Source organism: Eucyclogobius newberryi, unplaced genomic scaffold, assembly GCF_026437365.1.
Source record: "Eucyclogobius newberryi isolate DKJ021-1_F unplaced genomic scaffold, fEucNew1.0.hap1 SCAF_20, whole genome shotgun sequence".
NCBI lineage: Eukaryota > Metazoa > Chordata > Actinopteri > Gobiiformes > Gobiidae > Eucyclogobius > Eucyclogobius newberryi.
The window spans coordinates 17,344,837-17,365,740 of NW_027315835.1; the positions used below are offsets into that span (position 1 = coordinate 17,344,837).

The following is a 20,904-nucleotide window of genomic DNA, read 5'->3' on the forward strand; positions in this document are numbered from 1 at the left end:
AAAAGAGGATCAAGTGTTCATTTTTGCTGATTTTGAAAAAAAATTATAATTTGAGCCATAATCTGCATGTCTGACTGACCCTGGTGCGAGAATATTTAATCCTGATTTATATATGCTCCTGCTGACCATGCACGGGTAATTACACATTGTAACACGTAGTTGTAATTTATCTGAATATGTACATTTATTTGAATTACCTTTTGCAGAATCCCATGTTAAAACTTATATATAAGTCCATCCATCCATCCATCCATCTTCTGCCGCTTTATCCGGGGCCGGGTCGCGGGGGCAGCAGTCTGAGCAGGGACTCCCAGACTTCCTTCTCCCCAGACACTTCCTCTAACTCCTCCGGGGGGATCCCGAGGCGTTCCCAGGCCAGCCGAGAAACATAGTCTCTCCAGCGTGTCCTGGGTCTTCCCCGGGGCCTCTTCCCGGTGGGACATGCCTGAAACACCTCCCCAGGAAGGCGCCCAGGAGGCATCCGGAACAGATGCCCGAGCCACCTCAGCTGGCTCCTCTCGACGTGGAGGAGCAGCGGCTCTACTCCGAGCTCCCCCCGTGTGGCTCCTCACCTCACCTTATCTCTAAGGGAGCGCCCAGCCACACGGCGGAGGAAACTCATTTCGACCGCTTGTATCCGCGATCTTGTTCTTTCGGTCACTACCCAAAGCTCATGATCATAGGTGAGGTCAGAACGTAGACCGACCGGTAAATAGAGAGCTTTGCCTTTCGGCTCAGCTCCCTCTTCACCACAACGGTCCGATGCAGCGACTGCATCACTGCAGCCGCTGCACCGATCCGCCTGTCGATCTCACGCTCCATCCTTCCCTCACTCGTGAACAAGACCCCGAGATACTTGAACTCCTCCACTTGGGGCAAGGACACCCCACCCACCTGGAGAGGGCAAGCCACCTTTTTCCGGTCGAGAACCATGGCCTCGGATTTGGAGGTGCTGATTCTCATCCCAGCCGCTTCACACTCGGCTGCAAACCGTCCCAGTGCATGTTGCAGGTCCGGGTTTGATGGAGCCATCAGGACAACATCGTCTGCAAACAGCAGAGATGAGATCCTGTGGTCCCCAAACCGGACACCCTCCGACCCCTGACTGCGCCTAGAAATTCTGTCCATAAAAATTATGAACAGAACTGGTGACAAAGGGCAGCCCTGGCGGAGTCCAACATGCACTGGGAACAGGTCTGACTTACTGCCGGCAATGCGAACACAGCTCCTGCTCCGGTCATACAGGGACCGGACAGCCCTGAGCAAAGGGCCCCGGACCCCGTACTCCCGGAGCACCCCCCAAAGGACACCCCGAGGGACACGGTCGAAAGCCTTCTCCAGATCCACAAAGCACATGTGGACTGGTTGGGCAAACTCCCATGAACCCTCGAGCACCCAATGGAGGGTATAGAGCTGGTCCAGTGTTCCACGACCGGGACGAAAACCACTCTGCTCCTCCTGAATACGAGGTTCGACTATCGGTCGGATTCTCCTCTCCAGTACCTTGGAATAGACCTTACCTGGGAGGCTGAGGAGTGTGATCCCTCTGTAGTTGGAACACACCCTCCGGTCCCCCTTCTTGAACAGAGGGACCACCACCCCGGTCTGCCAGTCCAGAGGCACGGTCCCCGAACGCCATGCGATGTTGCAGAGACGTGTCAACCAAGACAGTCCTACAACATCCAGATACTTTAGGTACTCAGGGCGAATCTCATCCACCCCCGGAGCCCTGCCACCGAGGAGTTTGCGAACAACCTCAGTGACTTCAGCTTGGGTGATGGATGAGCCAGCCCCTGAGTCCCCGGTCTCTACTTCCTCTTCGGAAGACGTGACTGAGGGATTAAGGAGATCCTCAAAGTATTCCTTCCACCGTCCGACGACATCCCCAGTCGAGGTCAGCAGGCCTCCACCCGCACCGTATATAAGTATATATAAGTATACTGTAATAATGTTCAGAACAGCACTTATCAAATGGACATATAATCTATGACTGAACATAATTTATTCTTTAAATTCAAATTATGAGTATTATATTTCCTCTAAATGTAAAAATTAAAATAAACAAAAGATGCTGTGTAAAATAAGGTTTATTAACACATTTCAGTATTTTCTTCCTCTGCTGATTATTAATTTCCTGTAAACTAAGAAAAGCTGCTGTAAATAAGAACAATAGAGGTCACGTCCTCAAACGAGTGAAGAGTCAAATGTCAGCCAGTTTGGCCTGGAGCATCAGGACTCCTCCCTCCGTCTATACAGTCCTGCATGCAGCCACTCCTCTCCTCACCTCACCATCCCATCTGCTCTGGACGCACAGTGTCCCGCCGCACGCCACAAATCAGGGATCAAGGCAAGGAGGTCGCACAGACAGAGGACTAATCTGGAATTGAGCGGTTTGTTCTCTCACACTGCTGGTGCAGTGCGAAACGCCTGACAAGTGAACAAAAATCACCAGAAGTAGGTAAGAAACTTTATCTATGAATCAATTGATAGTTATTTTCAAATCAAAATACGGATTTGTGTAAACTAACTGCAGTTTGATGACACTAAAGAATAATTAATTTCCAAGTTTATTACTTATTTAAAAGCTAGAAATACATTTAAAAATGAACTATTATTTACAATTTATAGTTCATTTAAAAAAAAAATAGCAATAAACTATGCCTAAATCATTTTGGAAAATTTTATGAACTCTTTCTTTTATAATGTATACTGTATTGTTGTACAGGATGGTAAATTATCCAAGAAATAGGCAAACAGCACTTTTTCTTAACTCATCTTTTTTCATCTTAGAGATGAGTTTAGGAGCTGCATGCATTTTCTTGCGCGGGGGGAAAAATGCTGTAAGTATGACATTTATTTTATAGATAATAATATAATGAAAACAACTAATGCATGAAATGACAGGGTTGTTGCTTTGTCACAATGCAATTTTAAATCACATGGGATTTCTTTAGAAGAACACACTAAATACAGAGAGTTTTAATATAACGCTTTGTTGCTGTTGTTGTTGTTGTTGTTGTTATTATTATTGCAGGAACGATCATTGGCAGAAGAGGAAATTGATGGTAAGTAAGTTAGTGATGTTAGTGGAGTTAAGTTAGTTATTAGATTATTGTTGAATGGGATTCAGGAATTATTTTAGAATGATTATTGTGGACATGCCAGAAACAATTATACTATATGGATTCAAATGATATTACAAGTATTAATAAACATTTTAAGTCAGTTTAACAAAAAGAAAAAAGAAATATAGCCGCAAGCGGCAATGATCGGCCCTCGCCACGCCGCCGCCACGCCGCAAGAGGAGGGGGCGCTAACGCGCCCCAATTGTCCTTTTATCACGCCTACAGCTGAATCTGAAGTGCTCGTTTAGTGCGTACTTTTGCACGGGCTTTGCCCGTTTACAACGGTAAAGTTCCATTTTCCTACTACTAATTAGTATGCACGGGGCGTGCGTGAGTGAAGGAGTGCGTTAGTGAGTGTTTGGAAGTGGGCGAGCGCTAATAGGCCTCTCGCCAGCTTGTGGCGCTCGGGCCTAAATATAGCCGCAAGCGGCAATGATCGGCCCTCGCCACGCTGCCGCCACACCGCCGCCACGCCGCAAGAGGAGGGGGCGTGGCTAACGCTCCCCAATTGTCCTTTTATTACGCCTACTGCTGAATCTGTGACGCTCTCACATCTTCTCCCCTTTGTTTTACCATCAAAAAGCAATTTTATTTTGAATTCTTGGTAAAATGTGCGGCTTTGCCGCACAGACACCGTGACTCTTTGAATAAAAATGTGGATAACTTTTGATGGTCCACACCTGAAGATGAGTCTCACCAAATTTCACATTGATAGGGCTAACGCCCTGGGAGGAGTTGTTGAAAGTATAAAGTGTAAACATGTTCTGGTGATTTCCCCATTGGAATAACATGGGAGGTTTCGGTCATCGCTACAGCAAAGCCATAACAATTATGACATGGGTCTTATTGACTTTTTTGATGGGGCCAAAATTGAGTTTTGTGTCAAATTTCAGATAATTTCGCAAAACTAAACATTTAACCTCCATATAAAATCTGTAGGGGGCGCTGTGGCGCCAAATTAATTAATTTCACTTCAAGTAGGTTTAGGGCAAAGAGTTTAGCAACTGATTCTAATTTGACGCAATTCGGACTTTATCTGCGCAAACAGCAGAAATGTTAAATTTGGGAGATTTCTGAAATTCTAGCTAAATTCACTTGACTATTTCTGTCATAGCAGGAGTAAGTATGCATGATCCATGCCTTCGGCATGGGCTAGTTCACTGTACTTGCCAGGGGCGACGGGGTACCAAACATGCGGGCTGCGCCTGCATATTTGGTCAGACAGTTGCAACACTGCCTTCGGCAGCGTTGCAGGAGCAATAGGCCCTCCACCCTGCTGGGGCTCGGGCCTAAGAATAATATTCCGATGCGAAAACAATGTTTCCTATTTTTCAAAAATCATAAACTATACATTTTCGGAAAGCGCTCGTGCTTTCCTACCTCATGGTGTGGGTCCCTGGTCACTGACGGGTACTTTCCTTAATTTTGAGTGGGCTCCGCCCACTTTGTGTTTTTGGCCCTCTATACAGTAATAATGTTCAATTTTTGCATTACATGCTTATATGCACGGAACATGCAAGAGATGGGGAACGTATTCGTGAGCTACTTAGCGCAAATGAGTGCTTTATATGGGGATGACGACCGCGAAGAGGTCGTCATCCCAATGTAAAGTGCTCGTTTAGTGCGCACTTTTGCACGGGCTTCGCCCGTTTACAACGGTAATGTTCCATTTTCCTACTACTAATTAGTATGCACGGGGCGTGCGTGAGTGAAGGAGTGCATTAGTGAGTGTTTGGAAGTGGGCGAGCGCTTCGCGCTCGATTTCGTGCGCACTACGTGCGCACTTTCGCAGCCGTGCTTCGCACGACCTTACGAGATTAATAGGCCTCTCGCCAGCTTGTGGCGCTCGGGCCTAAAAATGTAGATGGTTGTTAGTTATTTATGAAGATGTACAAATACGTGTATCTTGACTGTATGTCTGTATTGTATCAATGTGTCAACACAGAGCTGCGCGATGCTTTCAATGAGTTTGACAAAGACAAGGACGGCCTGATCACCTGCAAGGACCTGGGCAATCTCATGCGGACCATGGGCTACATGCCTACTGAGATGGAACTGATTGAGTTGAGCCAAAACATAAATATGAATCGTATGTTAACGTTGTTTTATAATACATGATATGCATGAACCCGACAAGTTTGATCAACCCTCACGACTCATTTCTCACAGTTGGTGGAAGAGTGGACTTTGAGGACTTTGTAGAACTCATGACCCCAAAACTTTTGGCAGAAACAGCAGGCATGATCGGAATGAAAGAGCTCAAAGATGCATTCAGAGAGGTAAAGATCTTATAAGATGATATAAGGTCTTTGTTAACTGTCGTATCCAACAAAAATGCCATGTGCAATGTATTATCATAGGATATCATTTGTATCCTAATTATATATATCTTTTGCATAGTTTGACATGGATGGAGATGGAGAAATTACAACTGAGGAGCTGCGGTCGGCAATGTGCAAGTTAATGGGTGAACACATGAGTCAGAAAGAGATTGACACTATAGTGAAGGAAGCAGATGACAACGGGGACGGAACAGTAGACTTTGAAGGTGATTTGCTCCCCTGGCTAAAATGCTAAAACCAAATATTAGCGTAATTGTTATATTTATATTATTATTATTTTTTTTTTTTTTTGCAGAGTTTGTCAGAATGATGATGATGCAGTGAAAGATACAGAGAAACCAACAAGCTACACTTTCACTTTAGTCACATCCATTTTTAATATTGTTATTCATTGTGGCTACTTTTCCTGTTAATTGTTGATACAGTCAAGTCTTTGTCCATACTGTTAGGTTAATGCTGCAAGGAAAATCTCTGTGAGAATTCCACAGCTATTCACTTATTGTAAATACTCTATGTGTATATTTTTAAAAGAAAAGTAATGGAGAACAATGTTTTGTTTATTTGAAAGCTTAAAGTTGTGTTGACGAGAGCTGCATACTGTATGCATATTGTTCATAATATATGGTTGATTCAAACTTTTGTGTGATGTTCCTTTTTACTTAAATCAATTTCCTTTAAGATTTTCAGAAAATTACAGTCCCCTATCACGACGACGGTTAAATCTGTTAGAACTAGCTGAAAGGAGGTAAATGTTAGAAACATACAGAATACAGAATATGCTCATAAATTGTCATAGTCTCCCTTTTTTGACATTGTGCCAGACGCCAACAGGTTGGAGCAAATCAACATACAAAGGATGTGAAAAGGGTAGTGTAGCCGGAAACTAATGCAAAGACGATTTTTGAATTATGAGGACAAGTTGTAAAATATAAGTAGAAAACCAATATGCATAAGACAGCAAATTCTCAAAATATAACAACAATTTAGATAGTTGGTGTTCTTGACCTAAACAAATCCAGAGTTGCGCAATACATGAGCGAAAGAGCGCTTCAATAGGAAAACATATATTAATAAATAATATCTTATAATTGTACATAACTTCTGATTGCCATACATATGGAATACAGTGCATCAATGAATGGCTCACCACACCTGAGCAGAGCTTTGCCATCTGTCTGTAGCACTTTGCTGATGAAATGCTTAAGGGGACTTATTTGTCTATATTTGTCTGTAATGAATAAACAGAAACTTGACCTGTGTGCGACCCTTTTCAGACCTTAGAATAACTTTGACTTTGCACGCGATTTGATCACATCTGAGTCACTGAACAGATGTCAAAGGTCAAAGAAGAGCCATGATGTAATGTGGACTGGCCAACCTGATCTGCCTTTGATGCCCCTAGTATCCACCATCGACCTTTATCGAATTAATCCACAGTAATCTCTGTCCCAGTCTCTCTGCGACTCTTGGGAAACAGCTTGTTGTGATGCACAAAATGAGTATTGCAGGTCCTTTGCATTGACAATGATTAGTATGCTGAATATGTGTGATGAGGACAGTCCTAATCCTTCTGTGAAGGGGTCACTGCTGGATAACCTTGGCTTGGACTCAAGTCGTCTCTGTCTGTTTAGATCACCCTGAATGTCTTTTATAATATACTGTATTTAGGAACTGTTATGTAAATCATGCCTATAATCACACATCTGCGTACATGTTATTCATTAATCCATTACATCATTGGGTCTGATAGAGTTCATTTCTGCAGAATCAAGAAGTTTGGAAAGATTTAATTTACAAAAGCCTCTAACTTGGGAGGTGCTCAAATTAATACATAATTGCAGCCTTGGACAGACTATACTGTTTTGTATACACAGAGTTCAGCTGCAGAGTTTGTCTCACTCCAACTATTGCCACCAGCGCAAAACAGAATCACGGTAAATACTCCAAACAAATCTGAGCGCCTACATGCCTCAGGCCCCACTTTGGTTACCCTGTTCCAATATAGGGACTGGATTTAATTTTCTTCTTTCTGAAACATTAATTATACACTGTAATTAACCTGTCCCCCTCCGGGACCTGAGCACACACAGACAAGTACAAGCTTTCCTTGTACTTAAACTGTACATATTTCCATTGCTCCTTAAAGGTTAATTATTGTTAAAAAGTCAAATAATGTGTGTCTGATGTTAGTGATCTTAAAGTGATCAAAAACAATTATTGTGAATTTACTGCTGAAAGTATTTCAAGAACCTCTTTGGACTAAAGGTATTTGCCCTGAGTTGTTCCTCTTACCTAGAAGACAGTGGTTCTCAAAGTGGGGTTCAGGGACCCTTGGAGGTCCAATTGTGATAACATTGATCACTTGAATATTATTATCTGTGATGGAAACAACTATACCAATGATATAGGGACTATGAAAAAATAATCTTTCAAAACTAATCAATAAAAAAATGGTTAACAACAGAGAGGGTCCTTGGGATATTTTCATAGATATTGGGTCTCTCTTGTTTAAGCACACAGGGCTGAATTATTTTTGATCTTCATGTTTTAATTACATTACATTACATTACATTACAGTAAAGGGGACGCTTTGACGCTGCAGTGTGACGCTCCTTGACACTTTTCCTTTTCTGTCGCTTTGACTCTACCTTTGACAAACGGAAGCCGAGCGGGAACACGTTTTCGCGAACGCCGCCACCCATGTGCGTGCGGCGCAGACCCCAGAACGGTACAGAGTAAATATCATTCTGTTTGAGTTTAAATGTATTTTTTCATGCACACAAACATATCACAGCATCGTCGTATGCAATCTTTGTGAATACTAGATTATACAACCAAAACTGTTCTAGCTAGTAAGTTAGCATTGCTAAGTTTGTTTGTTTGATAGCAAAGTTGTAACGCTTCCAACGCGCAACCGTTATATTATAGTGTTTATTATAGAATCTGGTTTGTAAAGGTTTCCCGTTTTCTGCCCGCCCAGGTCAAGTATCCACTGATGTTGGCCGCATGTGGAAGACGGACATCTGCTTTGTTGACCCGTGCAGACTTTTGCCTCAGGACCTACCACACATCTTTTACAACTCCCTTCTCAAAAACTCAAACGCCTTCCCTGCTCAGTCCACCTGCTGCGTTTCCTGCATGCCATAGTTCCCAGTTTTGTCATCACAACAAAAAGATGGAGCTGAAGGAGGTCGTGCAAATACTGGAGCAACTTGCCCCTTTATCTTTGGCTGAGTCATGGGACAATGTTGGCCTGCTGGTTGAACCAAGCTTACCACGGCCCATTAAAACCATTCTACTTACAAATGACCTTACTGATGCTGTCATGGGAGAAGCAGAAACCCTCAGCTGTGACCTCCTTATCTCATATCACCCTCCTTTATTTCAACCAATCAAGCGCCTGGTTCAAAAAGACTGGAAGCAGCGATTGGCCATGCGAGCTGTGGAGGCCAGGATGGCTGTTTTCTCCCCCCACACTTCATGGGACAGCGTCAGAGGAGGCGTGAATGACTGGCTTATAGGAGGTCTTGGTAAGAGGTCATTGCATGGAAAATGTGTCACACAAGCTACAGCATTTGCATATTTGATGATTGTTTAGGCAAAGTGGTGATCTCCTCCACCTTAGTCCCGTGAGTATATTTTTGTCCCTTATCATGTATCTGTGTGTTCCTTAGGTAGTGGCCATGTGACTGTTCTCAGCCAGGCCCTCTGTAGTGGCCCCCCGACTCACAGAGTGGAGTTCACTGTGAGGAGTGATGAGGCTCTAAATGCTGTAATGGAAGAACTGAAAGCCTGTGATAGTTCAACAACTCTCCAGTATTCTAGCAACAGGTGGTAATACCTTAAATACATTGGTTCTACAACATAGACTCACATTTGTTGCTCATGAAGTATATAGTGAGTGTGTGAAGTATATATCAGTATTGTGATATATCGTGATGAACCCCTTGGCAACACGTGTATCGATACAGAAATGCGTTTCGTAATACTTTTAAACATCAAAAAGTCATTATAAATTGCAGAGTTCTACACTTCTGAACCTACAGACTGAATCTGAGGAGCTGAAAGTGTGACTTAATCATAGGATAGTTGTATTCTGATACTGAGGACATTGTGAACATGGAATTCTAATGCATTTTGTTATTCTACTTAATAAAAACATAATTTTAGTAAACTTTTAACACCGGTTTTAAGGGATGTCCATGAATCGGGACGTATATCGTATCAAGTTCTGTTTCATATCATGGAGCTTGTATCATGATATGTATAGTATCTTGAGGTACTAGGCAATACCCAGCCCTAGTGTGAAGGTCCCAAGACCACGGTTTGCCACTTCAGTGCATTCAGCGATATGAGCTTGCTAATGTGTAGTAATTGCAATTGTAGTCATAACTTATTAAAGATGGGCTGCATTGTCGGTTAATAAGTTGAAACACAGGATTTAAAACAATGAAAATGCATAGATTGATAAAGATGTTTGTGTTATCCCTCATTCGTCCAGGAGTGCTCCAAATATTCAGTTGTAGTCATCTGGACTCGAATCCAGATGACTCAAGTCCAGATGACTACAACTGAATCTTTTTCTACAATAGATTGATAAAGTATAAGTTTAAGCTTTGCAATTATTCTAAATCAGAATTACTGACCTTTTTAAAGTTATTTGTGTATATTGCCTGTTGTTTCATTAGGTCAGAGAACAGTGGAATCCACGTCAGCTTTACCTGCAGTGACTCTGCCCTGCCCCACTGTGTCCAGACTGTGTTAGGACACACAGTGCTCAGCCAGTCACTTACAGTCTCAAAGTTAGAAAAGGTACAGTCAAATCTACACATTGTTGTTGATGACAAGTACTTGCCTGGCTCACATCTCTCCTGTCACCTGGTACAGCTTCCTCTCCCCGGGCACGGCCAAGGGCGCATGAGCGTTTTGGACCAGCCTGTAACCGTAGCAACAGCGGTGGATAAAATGAAAATACATTTGAGTTTAAGTCACCTTCGTTTGGCTCTGGGAGTGGGACAAACTCTAGGTTTGAATCGGATCAAATGAAACATACAATACAGAATCGTTACAAAATAATTTTTCTAATATGTAATTACTAACCAAAGTTTAAATCCAAAACTTATTTTTACAGAGTCTTCGGTGTGTACGGTGGCTGTTTGTGCAGGATCTGGAGCTTCAGTTCTAAATGGCGTGAAAGCAGATCTCTATGTTACAGGTTAGATTATAAAATTAATTTTTAAGTAATCAAAATCTTTGAAAATCAATCATCTCAGCTGTAAGTGGGTCAGTGCTCCAAATTAAAGAACTAATCCAAACTATAACAAAGTTATATCAAGAAAAGCTTGAACAGAATAAATTCTATTGTTTCTATTCCTGTTATTAGGTGAAATGTCTCATCATGAAGTCCTGAATGCTGTGGCCAAAGGAACCAGCGTCATTCTAAGTGACCATAGCAACAGTGAGCGTGGGTTTCTGTCAGTCTTCAGGGAGCGCCTGGCTGTTCGTCTCCCTGAAACTGTGTCTGTGCTGGTGTCCCAGGCCGACAGAGACCCCCTGCAGGTGGTCTGAAATGTCTAAATAAAAGTAATTTTCTGAAACACATGGAGTAGAGGTGAATAATGTATTCATGTAATTATATTTGTGCATTGGACATGTTTTGTGGCAACACACTATTAACACAGATTATTTTTGATACATAGAAATAATCCAAAGCACCTTGGGTGACCTAAAGGTGTTGACACAGTGCGATGAAAACAATTAATTAAATTAATCCGGTCAGATAAAAATAGTTCTAGTAAATGGATAGAGTAAATATTGAATACAGATCCTCTCCTACATTAACAATTTAAACAATAATTTAATCAAATTTTCAATTTGAATAAAAAAATATTTTCATTTAATATAATCAATATAATTATGCATATCAATTTCAGAAATGTATAAGCATAATTACCTTATAATTATCATTAGCCTTAAATATATAGAATACCCTATATGCAATGTACCACAATGTCCATTATAACTTAAACAAGCAATATTCAAATAAAATGTGTTATCTCTTCAAGTTAGTTTACATTATTCAAATGTATTGATACAATTTGTAACAGATTTATGGAGAGTGTATGGATGGCACAAGCTGACCTTTAGCCCATTTGGTAAATAAACATGAACTGAGATCAAACTAGTTGGCGCACACATGTAAATGTGCCTACACTATCCAGCCCCTTTCAATGTGATAATGGTAAAACAACAAATCCCCAATCGTCATTATGGGCCGTTTACCACACACTTGTCTGTTCGTAAATACATTGGGATTTGCACACACCTCGCTGCCCCCTGTCAACATAATGACTTTACTCTCAGTATGGGCTTCACGCCTCCACTTCCCCTCGGTCCTTTGCAGCTTGTATCCCTGTTGTGTCGCATGCACTGCATACACACAAATGGGAAAGCCAAACAACAACTACAACAACAACAACAACAACAACAACAGTGATACATTAGTCCTGTAAAGTGATCACAGCTGTCCTTGTTAAACTGTCAGGATGGGAGCAGGTAGATTTTCAACGTCTGCGTTTCTAAAAGACAGGAAATCCGTATGAAACAAATAAAACCGGACATTAGAGTTGCAGCATTTAAGTTTCAAAGCAGTGATGTAACACTAATCCCTAGAATCAGTGCAATAATGACATGTTTCCGACTTATGTGGTTTGGATGTGAATACTAAAAAAATATTTTGAGGAACAAAATATCATCAGTCCAGAAATACCCTGATACAGTTGATTGGAAAGATTTTCAGCTGATTTAGTAGCCCATCCATTTTCTACCGCTTGTTCCCTTTCGGGGTCGCGGGTGACTGGAGCCTATCCCAGTTCAGGCCTTAGGCGGGGTACACCCTGGACAGTGGCAAACTTGTCGCAGGGCCGACACAGAGACATAACAGACAGTTCATTCTCAAATTCATTCACTAGGGCCAATTTAGAGTCACCAATTTTTACCTAACACATGCATGTTTTTAGACGGTGGGAGGAAGCCGGAGAACCCGGAGAGAATACAATCCTGAAATACAACAGCAAATAGGACAAAATTACATGAGAATGACTAATTTAGTCCAAAGAAGCTTTTTACAAGTTTACCGCATAATACAATGTTTTGTGTGTTGCGTGTTTTGTGTTTGTTTTGTTAAATGTTTTATTCCTTACATTTACCCTCTATTACAAACTCAGACGTGTGGTGTAGGGGCCAAATTGCCACCATAGACCAAACTGCTCTTTCCGACCTACATCTGAGTGTTGACTCCCTGCTGAGAAAGCCTAACAGACAGAGGAAGAAACATGTCATCAAGTCATCAGGCCTCAGCAGGAGTCCTCGCTGTAAACACCCGCTATAACAGGTACCATTCAAAACACTGGCCTCTATTTTTAGGACTTTTTGGAAATGACTCTTGTTGTATGTAGTTATGCAGATAATATTCACACTATATTAATATGACACGTTCCTTTTACATTATAAGAACATCTGCAACAATATTATGGATTTGTGTGTGTTATTGAATAGAGATACAGGTAATGCAAATTAACAAATCTATTATGATCTACTCTTTTCGCATAGATTTGAGAAGTCTGTAAAACTCCATACATCCAGGAGAGTTTCATAGCGAAAGGGTTTCAAAATATAGTCAGCTCATCAAGTTATCTTAACTATCTTAAGTTGATCTTTAGTGTGAAATAGATAATTTGTCATGTATACAACAAAAATCTATTTGAAACCAATTCCCATTCTGTCAAAATGAAAGGCTTTGTGATGATAACTTTATTCATCATGAGTAAATGATTAAGGTAATGCACTAATAGCAGTTGTTACCAACCAAATTATATAATTACAGTTTGTTGTTTGTTGAGCATGCCTTATGATGGAGGGTGGGATGTGCATCGTCAGGCTTTGCAAATGCAATTGTGAAAAAGGGACCATTTGGCTTCATGTGTGAAGTTACACACACCTATATAACAGAGGCCCTCAGCACTGTGGCCATTCAAAGTGAAGACAACTGAAGCGATCACAAGGAATAACCTGTGGTTTGACAAAGGATTTCCTGGAAGAAGTGATGTACTTTTGCCGAATTTGAGGAAAAGGAGATCCAGTCAAAGGAAAAATGCTGAGCGTGGAAATGTACCCCAGTTTGGGCTTGGGATCTCAAAGAATTGGGGACTGCTTTTACAGAGGTGAGTTTTTACGATTCATTAATTTCATTGAATCCCTTGCCTGGCATTTTGATCTCAACATTTGATGTTTCCTTTTTCCTAGAGCGGGACCCAGCTGCCCATATGCCCCTTTACTCTTCAGCCTGTGATGTTGTGGCCAAAACCTTCTCGCAAAGACTACTTCCTCCTCCAACTGCCCCCAGTGATTCTGCCCCCAGCCAACTGACCAAGGGCCAAGAGGAGATCAAGATGGAGCTGGAGAATGCCTCTTTATGGAAAAGGTTTAGCTCTGTGGGAACAGAAATGATCATTACCAAGAAGGGCAGGTAGATCCAATAAACATTAACCATGCACAATTGTAATACTCTTGACTTCAACTCACGACTTTGATGGTTTCTCCCTAAAGACGGCTGTTTCCAGGGTTGAAGCTGGTACTGTCGGGCCTAAATCCATCCCTTCGATACATCCTGCTCTTAGACATAGTTCCCGTGGACAACTCCAGGTATCGATTCCAAGGCGGCGGATGGCAGGCAGTAGGTGGTGCCGAGGCCAGATTACCCGACCGTGTATTCATCCACCCAGACTCGCCCGCTACTGGGGCTCACTGGCAGAGCCGCACCATCTCCTTCCACTATGCCAAGCTCACCAACAACACTCTGGACTCACAGGGACATGTGAGTGGGCATGGAAACATCAATTGATTTAATGTCTTGCTTTGAGCTGAATTGTTATTTATGTTTCTACAGATAATACTTCACTCTCTGCATCGCTACCAGCCTAGAATTCACATTGTTGAAGCGAGAGACATCATGAGATGGGGTGGCGGACAGAAAACCTTTGTGTTCCCTGAGACGCAGTTTATCACAGTCACGGCCTACCAAAACAATAAGGTAAGAGTCAATCCTTTTTAATTAGAATTGATTATCATGATGCAAAAACTGAAAACTGACCTACCAAATTTCAGATTACAGAGCTGAAAATCAACTCAAATCCATTTGCGAAAGGCTTTAGAGAGGACGGCATGAACAGCAAAAAGTAATTATTTAAGAAGTCCATTTATTGTTCCTAAATATTACATTGCAGTGAAATATCTCGGCTAAATGTTTTTGTTTTTTCCAGACAAAGAGATGCAAGGCAGAAGCGTAAAATAGACCAAATTACGGAAACATTGGATATTGGTAAATAAACCGCCTGAACTATCATAAATATCATATGGTAAAATGTTTAAAACCTGCACTTTTTCATACTATCTTTTCATATTACAGTGAATTGTGATCCATGTGATTCGACAGAGGTTCTGCCCCAGTCCACAGTGACCTCCACTCCCCCTCCAGACCTGCAGAGCCTGGACCTTTCCTGTCTACCTTCTCTGCCTGACCCCCGCTGCGGGTACAGGACAGAGGACACACCCTACCAAGACACCCTCGTCCCAGAGCAGACCCTGGACCTGGGACATGCTTTTATGACTGATGTCAATATCCCCCTGACCAATGGGATACAGGACACAGGAGGGAGTGAGGTGTCCAACGGTCTGATTGAAAAGTGAGTTTTGATTCATTTGAATTGAGACACAATAATACTACTGTACATTATTATTTTAGGAATGAGAAACAATTCTAAACCTGGACTAGTAAATATTTCTTGTGACTATATAATTTGTATATGATAGCGTCACTTCTGACTGTAAATAATCCTAAATAATCCTATAGTTATAAAGTATTTACTTTGCACAAAATAACTTTGCAGATGTTTTTTTCTACACAGTCCTGAAGCTCAGCTTGGAGACCCAGCCTACAACTCCAGCTTCCCCCCTCCTGCCCTCCCTCCCCAGGCCTCCTCATACCCATCCCTCTCCATCCCAGACTCCTCAGACAACACTGGTAACACCCAGTCCTCTCTCCCCCCTCCTCTCGACTACCCCACCATGCTGGCCTCCTCTCCCACTCTGCCCCCCTCCTCCACCACTACCCCGGCCCTGCAGCAGACCACCTTCACCTTCCCTACCCCACCCCATTCAAACTCCTCCTCCTCCCCACAACCTCTCACTGACACCCCTCCAGCTAACTCCTATCACTGCACCCTTGACAACCCAGTTGACCCTTCTTATTCAGATTCTAATCCTGCCTGTGATTCTGGCTTGCATGATCAAATATCTGCTCACTCTTTGCTCAATCAAACCATAACCGAGCCCATGATTGTGAATGACTCCACCCCTCCAGAATTTACATATCAAAATTTCCTTCCCACAAATCCACCCCCTATTCAAGCACTCCCAAATCAAAACCAACTTTCAACTTCTTCATTGTCCTGCTCTCTTTCTTCATATGCTAATCATACATCTTTTGCCTACACTCCACACATGCAAAATCTGGCCTTCCCAAATATGGCTCCAAATTCCTCCCATCCTGGTCACCCTGTCTTGCACCTTCCAAATCTGAGCCACCAACCACAAACCTTTCCCCCGTCCTCTTTCCCCCATTCAGCATCCACACTGCCCCATCCGCAATTTCAACACATGCCTGCTCCACCCAACCCCCAGGTCCTACCAAATGCACAAGCCCCCTCCACCGCGGCTTCCTATCTTCCCGTTGACCTAGGCGTAATCCCTCAGTTCAGCTCTGGCGCCCCCTATCGTCCAGACAGAATGCGGCACCATCCGTCTCTTCTGCCCCAGCTGGATCTTAGCACAGCACCCACAAACCCAACAATGTATTCTTCCTTTCCCTCTTACCCCCTGAGGCTCCTACAATCCCAGGAGGCACACCCATCGCTCTCCCTTCCTCTGAGGCATCTGTACGGTCCCACCCAAGGGTCCTATCTGGACATGGGAGCGAGAGCTGTGTTTTAAAATCTATGTGCATTTTGATGTCTTTAATAGCGCTTTTTGAAAAAATGTGTGTTGCCATCTGTAGTTTGAACTTGTGTGTTTTTTTTTAACTGGTTAGCAGTTCTCATTTCTGAGGCTTTACATTGTATATATTTGGTGATATATTTTCTTCTAATTTTCCATTTGAAAAATAAAAACGTCTCAACTTCAAGCTTTTTGAATTATTAATTGTAACTCTATTAAGATATGTGTTTTTATATTTGTATCTTAGAATTAGATGTTTGTAGAACTATATAAAAGGTGCACGATGTAACCTTTCTATTGGGGGTGCCACCATAGAGATGTTATTAATTTGCATGGAATGTTCCACAGTATGGTCTCAAACGTATCTGAAATGCATGTATTCAATTTGATTAATATTGATTTTATTTATTCCAAAATAAGTCCAAAAACCTGTATTCTTACTGTGAACAGGGTCTCTTCTCCACATAGCTGACCTGTAATTTGGCCTGGGGACGTCTCCTGCTTATCCCCATGGAGATAGATACTGTGGAACATTCCTGATAAAGAAATCAAATCTCCATGAAGAAAAGCAGGTGGCAGGCCCATCACCGCAAAAGGGTTTAATAGTGTTTAAATTACACACTACTAAACTCTTCACACGTCCATAGCATTAACATCTTAGTGAAGTGAAATATAAACTGATAAACCAACACTTCCATATCTTTCAGAACATCTTTGTAAAGGTCTAAACCTCAGGGTTCATAAAATGCCTAAATAATTACAGCCAGTGCAATTTTAATGCCATTTGATTGGTTTGATTGACTTATATTGTGTAGCCCTACGTTTACGAATGGTACTAACCAGAATTAAGAGTAAACATACAGAACATGTCTGAGTGTTGTTATATTAGGGCCCAGACTGATGGACAGGAAGTGTAGAAGTACCAAAGAGCTGATGCCAAGGTTCAACTTTGTTCAAATTTTAAACAGGTCATTTATTAACTAGATGACAGACAGGATTCTGGGTCACACTAGTCCCACACTGGAACACACAGACATCTCCAGTCAAACTGTGACAGAATCACACCTGAGATCTCACCATGCTGGGCTCTTGTGCACTTCTCTCCTTGCCTCTCCTCTTGCCCCTTAGGTTGATGAGTACAGCTGCTGCCAGGACGATGGTGGCAGCCCGAGACCTGGAACCTTTATCTACCACTTTGGCCTTTGAGGACCCCAGGGCGTTTCAGGTGAAGACGATGGGAGAGCTGCTGCGTGCACTGGGGGTCTATCGCCTCTGCTCCTTCCCTTTGCTGGTCAACCACTGTGGCGCGGTAAGAAAACAGATCAGTGGTGCAAAAAGTGACAGATCTGTAGTGCAAAAAAAATTAAAAATATTAAAATGTCAATGTAATAGGTTCATGAAATCAAAATATTCAGTGGTTTGGTACTGATTTACAAATTCATTTTAGATTATTTCAATTTTGAATCTATGGAATCCAGTGGAGTTAAGATTTATTTAATTTAGTGCATTTATCTTATTGTAAAAGGGAGATAATCTTACTTGAAAAAAAAACAAATAAATTGAAAAAGGTCAAAATTGTATCTTAAGACAAGTACAAATTCAGGTAAAATCAGTGAAATACTCAAACTGACCCAGAAACAAGATATGAAAATGTGTCCAAAGTAGACATGACATCCCCATTTACTGTATAAAAAAGAAAAAGCTAGAAAATAAAAATATGCATATGTCTTTAGAAATATCAGTGAAAGCTGTAATTCTCTAGCAGCAGCAGCAGCAGCATGTACTTTCTACTTGCTACACAACAGTCTGCATCACTCTCCACTGGTTCTTGCGTCTGCTTCAGTTGATGTCCATTGCCCGGAGTCTCCTGGGAAAGAGGGGCTTTTCCTTGTTTGTCAAACCCACGGTGTATGCACAGTTTGTGGCTGGAGAGAATGAGACGGAGATATCCCATTCCATGGAGAAGATGAGTTTGTTGGGACTGAGGCCGATGTTGGCAGTTCCCATTGAGGAAGATCTGGGCGAAAGCACTGGGTGCGTAGTGCATTATTATTTACAGTGGCTTCTACATACTCAATTGACAGCTTGTAAGGCACATTGCATCAAATAGCAACATTTTGTTCAAATTGTACACCTTTTATAAAGTTGGATATTTTATTTGATAATGTAAGTTAAAGGACTTTCCAACAAATGGTATAATTGTAATACAAGATTTCTGAAATAGATGCAAAAAAGTACTTCAACTGGTTTATCTGTACTCAACCTCATGTACTTTAGCGTGCATGTGAGTGCATGTGTTTGTATGTGTGGGTGTGTGTGTCTTGAGGACGGGATGTTTCTGCTGTGTGGGTCAGGTTGTTGTGGGGAGGTTGCATGGCATGTGGGATTGATTTGGAAGCAATTTATGTCACATTTTTTGAATGAAAAGTGATGCTTGATTGAGAAGATACATCATAATAAAGGTCCTAATAGGCATTATGACATATGGTTGAGTATTGTAATAACACGTGTAATAAAGGTTATTAAATAAATTGACAGAGAGAAGAGGTACGAGGACAACATGGAGGCCATGCTGGAGTGTGTCCAGATGTCCCACTGCAACGCATGGAGCAAAGACCCGATGATGCAGCTGAAGGTCACTGCTCTGCTCAGTCCAGAGTTGTGTGTAAGGCAACAAATATCTGTTTTCATAATATTTAATTAATATCTATGCATTTCAATAACTCTTTCCATGCACCAATTAGTTATGTTACCAACACTGAATGCTTGTCCAGCTATCTTTTGAGGGCAAAGATAAGCAGCTGTAAAAACAAGCTACAATTCCCATCAAATCTATCAACCACTTTGTTCTGTTCTGTAAAGGTGAAGCTCACTACCCTTATGGCACAACAGCCCTATGACCTCAATCTGCTGGTGCGAGCCATGGATGGAGAGGTAATGTCAACTGCATGTTATTCATTTGAACTTGTCCTAGTTTATGGTCCATTTTCCTCAAAAACATTTCAGCCAATCAGTCTGCATGGTTTAGATGAGCAGGAGAATGCACACTTACTTTGTGGACTGAGAAGACTTGCCAAAATTGCAGAGGTAAAACGAGACCATACAAATAAAACACGTCTAAAATATGTGCGTTTTTATTCTTATTTTTTATTGACAGTGACTTACATTATACTGCAGGAAAGTGTAAACAAAGTGCGAGTCTTGGTTGATGCAGAGTACACCTACATGAACCCGGCCCTCTCTCTGGTCACCATGGCGATGATGAAAAAGTTCAACAAAAATGGTGCCTGGATTTGGAACACGTATCAGTGTTATCTCAAGGTAATGTGAGTCCATTCTGAGCACACTTAAAATAGCCGTTTTAGTTTAATAAAAGTATTTCTAAAATTATTCTATTATATCAGGAGTCCAGGTATCTGATTCAAGAAGCTATCAGTCTTTCAAAAAAGGAAGGGTTCTGCCTGGGGGTCAAACTGGTGAGAGGAGCCTATATGGATAAAGAGAGGAAACTGGCACAGAAGGAAGGCAGACATGACCCTATTCATAACTCCTGGGAAGATACAAACGACAGGTAAATGTTGTCAAATACTGGATTTTGACCCACAAACCCCATTAACTGATTTTAACTGTTTAACTGTGTACTCCAGTAATATTGTTAAGGGAATGGCCAATGGGGATACTAATATACAAGTTGAAATTTGATTTGTGTGCAGTTATAATGGCTCACTTAATGCCATGCTGGAGGTCATCTCCGTACAACCAGACCACTACAGAATCATTGTGGCAACACACAACGAGGAGTCAGTCAGACTGGCTGCACAAAGGTTAGGCCACCTTGAATTTTCCCCTTCCCTTGGGTGGGCTCTATGCACCAATTTGTATAGCATGTTTTCTGTATTGTACTTACAGGATGGAAGCGCTGGGCATTGACAAAGCTGCCGGCTCAGTTTGTTTTGGTCAACTGCTGGGCATGTGTGACCACGTCTCCCTCACGCTGGGTGAGCACATTGCTGTATTAAATATGTTTAGAGAAATAGGAGCCATTTGCATTCTAAAATTACATGCCTAACATTGCAGCTAAAGAGGGTTACGCCATTTACAAGTCTGTACCGTACGGCTCAGTGGATGACACACTGCAGTACCTGCTGCGCCGGGCTCAGGAGAACCGCACTGTGCTGCAGGGAATCCGCAAAGAGCGAGACCTCCTGAGGCAGGAGCTGCAAAGACGACTGCGACAAAAACTCAACACTGCATAGGCCACAAAAAACGTTTTTTTTCCCCCTTGGAAGGTCTTTTCAGTATTGGGTTGAAACCAATGTGCTGTGCACCAGTGTAGTGCTGCAGAAGCCAGTCTAAAATTGTAAAATGAATGTATCTACTTTTAC

General features: G+C 42.0%; 4 protein-coding genes across 5 annotated transcripts; all 4 read left to right on the top strand.

Moving 5' to 3' along the window:
* Nucleotides 1-2,767: 2,767 nt before the first annotated feature.
* Nucleotides 2,768-6,105, top strand: cabp5a (calcium binding protein 5a). The gene is made up of 6 exons (XM_072455993.1): nt 2,768-2,840; nt 3,035-3,065; nt 5,071-5,214; nt 5,295-5,404; nt 5,526-5,673; nt 5,763-6,105. Exons 1-6 carry the CDS (start codon nt 2,793-2,795, stop codon nt 5,789-5,791), a joined length of 510 nt encoding a protein of 169 aa, XP_072312094.1. The 5' UTR covers nt 2,768-2,792; the 3' UTR covers nt 5,792-6,105.
* A 2,024-nt stretch (nt 6,106-8,129) lies between these two features.
* Nucleotides 8,130-11,070, top strand: nif3l1 (NIF3 NGG1 interacting factor 3-like 1 (S. cerevisiae)). Of its 2 annotated transcripts, none has more exons than XM_072456479.1 (7): nt 8,130-8,195; nt 8,448-8,997; nt 9,142-9,298; nt 10,156-10,279; nt 10,355-10,493; nt 10,599-10,682; nt 10,851-11,070. In XM_072456479.1, exons 2-7 carry the CDS (start codon nt 8,463-8,465, stop codon nt 11,033-11,035), a joined length of 1,224 nt encoding a protein of 407 aa, XP_072312580.1. In that variant the 5' UTR covers nt 8,130-8,195; nt 8,448-8,462; the 3' UTR covers nt 11,036-11,070. The 2 variants fall into 2 exon arrangements, with proteins under 2 accessions (XP_072312580.1, XP_072312579.1); XM_072456478.1 differs by lacking the exon at nt 8,130-8,195 and adding an exon at nt 8,258-8,281.
* A 2,489-nt stretch (nt 11,071-13,559) lies between these two features.
* tbx6 (T-box transcription factor 6) lies at nt 13,560-16,596 on the top strand. Its single transcript, XM_072456679.1, has 8 exons — nt 13,560-13,689; nt 13,772-13,994; nt 14,075-14,342; nt 14,415-14,558; nt 14,633-14,703; nt 14,788-14,846; nt 14,934-15,210; nt 15,433-16,596. Exons 1-8 carry the CDS (start codon nt 13,620-13,622, stop codon nt 16,514-16,516), a joined length of 2,196 nt encoding a protein of 731 aa, XP_072312780.1. The 5' UTR covers nt 13,560-13,619; the 3' UTR covers nt 16,517-16,596.
* A 1,001-nt stretch (nt 16,597-17,597) lies between these two features.
* prodh2 (proline dehydrogenase 2) lies at nt 17,598-20,786 on the top strand. The gene is made up of 10 exons (XM_072456617.1): nt 17,598-17,828; nt 18,363-18,553; nt 19,058-19,184; nt 19,382-19,453; nt 19,526-19,606; nt 19,697-19,840; nt 19,924-20,090; nt 20,233-20,343; nt 20,429-20,517; nt 20,597-20,786. Exons 1-10 carry the CDS (start codon nt 17,598-17,600, stop codon nt 20,773-20,775), a joined length of 1,392 nt encoding a protein of 463 aa, XP_072312718.1. The 3' UTR covers nt 20,776-20,786.
* Nucleotides 20,787-20,904: the final 118 nt, after the last annotated feature.